This window comes from Drosophila elegans, unplaced genomic scaffold (assembly GCF_018152505.1).
Source record: "Drosophila elegans isolate 14027-0461.03 unplaced genomic scaffold, ASM1815250v1 contig_183, whole genome shotgun sequence".
Lineage (NCBI taxonomy): Eukaryota > Metazoa > Arthropoda > Insecta > Diptera > Drosophilidae > Drosophila > Drosophila elegans.
Window position 1 is genome coordinate 9,652,344 of NW_024545550.1, and position 5,411 is coordinate 9,657,754.

A 5,411-nucleotide genomic window follows, 5' to 3' on the forward strand; every position below is an offset into this window, starting at 1 on the left:
TTAAAAAACTTACATAAAGAAGGGATGTATATATCTTTTAATATTTATATAAATATTTTTTCATAAGTTTTCCTGAGTAATATTAAATCTTTATCTAGTAATAATTTTTCTTATTTTATAAATTTAGTCTAAGACTTTTCTGATTTTATAAGCATGAAAGGACATATATATTTCTTATAAAACATTTTTGTTTATTTTTCTGGCGCATTCTGGAACATTAAATGTATGTCTGTTAATAATATTTCTTATTTTATAAATTAAGTCTAAGACTTTTTTGATTTTAAAACAATTTTTTTGGGGTACCTTGTGCTAAACTTTTTGATCTCCACAGTAAGCGTAAAAAGAAAGTGTGATTTGTTTGTGTAAAGACTTTACGACATGAAGTATGTAGAAATATAACTTGTAAAGCAGCAAAACATAACATCAATTCGTCACTCAATCAACATCAACCTTCACTTGTCTCCATCTTGATCTTCATCCGCGACTGGGTTTTGCGTCCCAGGAATAATCCGTTCATGCGCCAGGCCGTCATCTCGATGACAAAACTGAAAAGGGCCAGGCTGTAGCCGATGGCCAGAGCAATGGCCGGCATGACGAAATAATCCACATCCAGGGGTTGTGCCTCCACATGCTCCGTGGTGAGAAACTTAAGATAGCCCACGCGAACCGCCTCGAAGTCGGCGTCCAAGGCAAGTTTCCTCGTAAGTCCGCTCTCGAAGGCACGGTACCAGGCCCGTCCCAAATGGTCCTTCAGAAACCAACTCTTTCGCATTGGAATGCCAGTGTAGAGGAACGAAAAGTCAATGGGTATTCTCAACAACTTCGGATGCTTCAAGAACTGCTGGGCATAGTCATACAAGGCCATTCGATCCGTAAAAAGTATATAGGCATAGTTCTGATCGAAACGATTCCTGTGCTCCAAGAGCGTCTCAAAAGATACATTCTCCATTATGGAGAAAAGTATCTTAGGCATGTTGTACTTGGCGAATAATTTCAGGTCATATGGATCAACCATCAATGTTATATTGCTCTCTACCAATGCCTCAAAGTTATCGATCTGCTTCTCGAATACCTCCGAAATAAGGATGCTTTTCAGTAAACCCAGATACTCAGTGGAGTAGACAAATCCAGCTACGAACAAAACTCCAAAGAGAATGTATCTCTCTTTGCCTTGAATATTCTTTAGGCAGAATCCACTGAATAAAAGCGAGCTGAAGACCTCGAGGAGATATCTACTCACGTCCCATTTTCCAATTCTTAGCCAGTAAATAAAGCTGAGGAAGCCCACCACCAGGATCACATAGGCAGCCAAACAGAGCCATACACTCCATTGAAACGGAGCGGTTAGATATCGATAGGAGTGCAGAGGTTTGGCATGAGTTACAAAAACATTGGCCGAGGCTAACCGGAATCCATGGGTCAAACTGAAGGCGGAAGTATTAGCTGCCAAGGCATCTGCACAAACATCCACTGTTCCATTTTGCAAATTCAATGTACAATTTCCAGGAGAATTACTTGGAGTTCTTATTGGCACAAAGCTGCCATTTATCGAGCCTATAAAGGCACGAATAAATCTCATATAGAAGCCGGCAAATACCTCTTTGCCCCACCGATTCACATAGATCAAGGTGCGTGGGGTATTATTATAGGCAGCCACACGAACCGGATATCCATGTAGGTTCCTAAACGATCCTCGAATCGATATATAGTGCTCTATGGTAGACTCCTCTATCAGCAACTTGGGGAATATGATTTTGTGATATAATTTCTCATCAAAAGAGGTGTAAAACAGCAAGTGAACATAGCCAAGTTGCCAAAGGTGCCTTACAAATTCTAACCACTTGGTTTCCCTTTTCAAATCCAAAGGTTCATCTATAACCATTATATATTCAGCTGTCTGTAAGTGTAGGTCCAAAGTGTGAAATATATCATAGGGCGGTTCTTCGATGCCCAAGATCAAAAAGAGTTTGTTTTCAGCTCCCAAATTATATTCAAGCTGGGTGACGTTAAAGGTTGAGGTAAAGATCATAAGGCTGATGAGTGGCAAATGTCGCAGATACTTGTACTCGTATTTGTAAAGCTTATCGGTTTGGTTGCAGTACAAAAAGTTTGTGGATATAAGTAGACGTTTGTTTAGCTCATTTATAATATTGTTAAGACTTTGTGCTTTTATAAAAAGAATAGGAATAAAAAGCAGATACATCAGAAGCTTGGAAGGTTGTAAAAGGATCATCTGAAAGATATATAGAAGGTATAAAAACTTGAAAGTTTTAGATTAAGATGTAATTAATTGAAAGGTGCAAAAGAAGGTAAATGGTAAAATCTAAAATCTGATAAACCTGAAAGGTACATTGATAGAGTTAACAAACATTGTGCTCCGGATATTGAAATTAAAAATAAAGGAATCCCTTACATAAATAAAATATTGAAGAAAAACACAAGTCGGATGTCTTTAGACATATTTCTGTAGATTATCCCCCAAATTATGATTGATTTTATTGAACAATGCATTCTTCAAATAAAGTTACACCTATATCGGTACCCTTACATCTGTGGGGACTCCATTTTTCGGCAGTCACGATCACTTCCGCCTTTGTCCAGTTCTTTTCGCAGTCTCAAACTCAATTAGCACCGCGGATTGATGTGAATATACATGAATTCGGATTTTGTCTAATCGATTGCCCAACCTTATAAATATTCCATTCCACCTGATTGAGTCTGGGGCAATTAACACGATCACACAATCAACACGATCCCAACACCCACGCATCCTCGGCGGCAATTGGGGCACTTTAGCTGACTGGCACACACAATGATTTACTGCTGGTGGGTACTTACGGGTGTATTTAGCTTATCCATTCTCATACGCGTGCAAAATCGGGGCTGCTCGTGTCAATATTTTCGCGCAGAGACAAAGGAGCAGTCATGGGAAGCGGATGCCATCACGAAACCGGCGAGTGAATGGAAAATCACAAATGCTGCAGCGCCATTTTCTCTCGATTTAAATATAGCTGCTCCATTCTGGCGTCCATCCAATCAGAGAGCAGGGAAAATTCCCCCCCTATATAGTGCAATATATATATTTATTCTCGCTCTCTTCTGATTTGTGGCGCCTGATTAACGGTTGTCAGGCATTGTAATGGCTAACTACTGTATCTTTGGGATCCACATGACCGACATGGTTGTATCTTTTGAGTAGGGTTGGCAAATTACGCGCTGAGATGCGTGATGAATGCCCTACGGACAGCTGGTGGGAATCGAATTTGAATGGGGCGGCCTTCTCGCTTTTGAGCCTGTTCAGTGGGTCAATGTTCTGGTGGTCTTCGCGAAAGTGGTAATTAGCGTTGGCTAATTATAACGGAACAAGGTGAAGGATCTCTGAGACGATTCAGCTGTCAGTCAGCCGTTTTTCGAAGTGATTTCCTGGGTTCTGGATATTGTTCTTTGTTAAATATGGTATGTTGTCTTTTCTCAATTCTTTCTTTATGAACCTGTTTTATAAACCTACCTTACAAAAGGAGAATTACTTGAATTTGGAGAATATATTTTAGTTAACATATTTAAACAACAATAATTTTCCTTTATTTTGCGGAATTTTAGTGTAATCACGTCTACAACCAAGTTCATTTTAATTAGTGTGACTTAAAAATAAACAACAGATAGTATTAAAATATAAGCATTAATACGATACTGAGTAATAGCCCCTACACTTTTTAGTTTTATTTATATTCCAAAGAGTCTAAAACTGTAGTCTGAGCTCTTGTTACAGATTTTATAACTTAGTCTTTTATAAAACTACTATCTTACTGCAATACCATTATTGTACAAATAGGCGTTTATCTTTAATTAATTTTCTTCCCCTTTCCAACAACTATCTTTAACTTCTCTTCCCACCACTTCACATTCTTTTATTTTACCCACTTTTCCCATCGGCCTTTCTCAGATGACTCATACGCACAGTAGTCCAGCGACCCATTCCACTCGCAATAAAGAGCAAATAATTAATAAGATAAGTAAAAGCACTTGCACGAGCGCAGATCCAGCCCGGGGCTGAAGGTCAAACTAATAATGATTTAGATAATCAAAGAGTGGCAGAAAGCAAGGAGCCGGCCCAAAGCCACCAGACCAACCAGCAATGCGAAGCACTTGAACCTGTTGCTACTACCAGCGAAAGAGCCCAAAGGCATCTGATTCTGTTGCTGAAAACCAAACAAAACGACCGGGGAGCGCCGTCGCGGATGCTTCACTGTGTTCCTGCTCCAGTGCAGACTGTAGAGACTGGCAGAGATGCGGCAAAAGTCGGATCATCCAGTCAGCCAGCCAGACCATAAATACCAAAGGGTTACGCCTATTTTTACACGCAGCGGAGTGCATTTCCTCGTACTTGGGCCATGAGCGCACAAATATTAAAACGATGCGACGTGACAGATTACAAAACGTTTGACACCAGCGTCAAAGCCGCCAAGATGATGCCCCCAAAAAGAGGCAGAGGAGTAGATGGGGTGTGGGGTGTCCAGGGTCCAGAAGACGAGGGCCCCGAAGAAGCTTGAGCAGATGAAGCTTGAGCAGAGGCCAAAACTGCAACTGCAGTCAAGCAGCAGCCACTTGCCACACGACGATGACGAAGACGAGCACTGCACAGTGGCTTAAAACTTACAAAAATTTGAGGAAAAATATCAAAAAAGCATTAGCACTAGAATAGCAGACCATTGTTAGATATATACAATTTTTTCTGGAGATTTTGGCAGAACAATAAAATTATATTTTATATTAAATTATATTGTAATTTGAAAAAATCAACGCTCAACAAAAGTTTACCATATATTCAAATTTTGCTAGAGTGGCTGTGGTTTTATTAAAAGCAGCTTACGTTTTATTAAAGTCATATCTTTTTCCTTTTTAGTTTTCATATAAGGACATAATTATTTAATTTAAGAAAAGCCCCGTACCACAGTGCATTGTTGCAGTCACGAGTTTGGCTACCACAGCGTGCACCACCGAGCAAAGAGAGTAAATTGCCTCCAGGCCATGGCTCCTCGACTGCAACTGGGAACCTGGAACTGGACTGGGTTGGCTGGCGATGAAGATGGTCTTGGGTTGGGGTATGACCATGGGTCTTTGGGGATTTTGTGGACCAGAAGGGAATATCGGAGGAGCTTCGTGGAGAGCGCGCGTCACAAATTAATTCGCTGATGGCGAGCCAGTTGGCTTGTGTTCTGGCAAGATCGGCATGATTCCCACAGTAGTCCCTTTTATTTGTGGAGTGCTCTTGAGGATCTGCTCCTGCTTGTCTAGTTCACCTGCAACGGAGCAGCGGTTAAATGCGGAGGCCGTATCTGTGTTTTTATTTGCATCAGTGTATCTGCATTTACGTCTGCTTCTGCGTCTGCCACTCGTGAGTTATGTCAGTC

The 5,411-nt window shown here is 40.6% G+C and overlaps 1 protein-coding gene across 1 annotated transcript; it reads right to left on the reverse strand.

The window, feature by feature from the left end:
* Positions 1-437: 437 nt before the first annotated feature.
* On the reverse strand, positions 438-2,233 carry LOC108144126. The gene has a single exon (XM_017268769.2). It carries the CDS (start codon positions 2,231-2,233, stop codon positions 446-448), a length of 1,788 nt encoding a protein of 595 aa, XP_017124258.1. The 3' UTR covers positions 438-445.
* Positions 2,234-5,411: the final 3,178 nt, after the last annotated feature.

Coding starts and splice junctions, on each gene's coding strand:
- LOC108144126 (XM_017268769.2), bottom strand. CDS start 2,233: ATGATCCTTTTACAACCTTCCAAGCTTCTGATGTATCTGCTTTTTATT.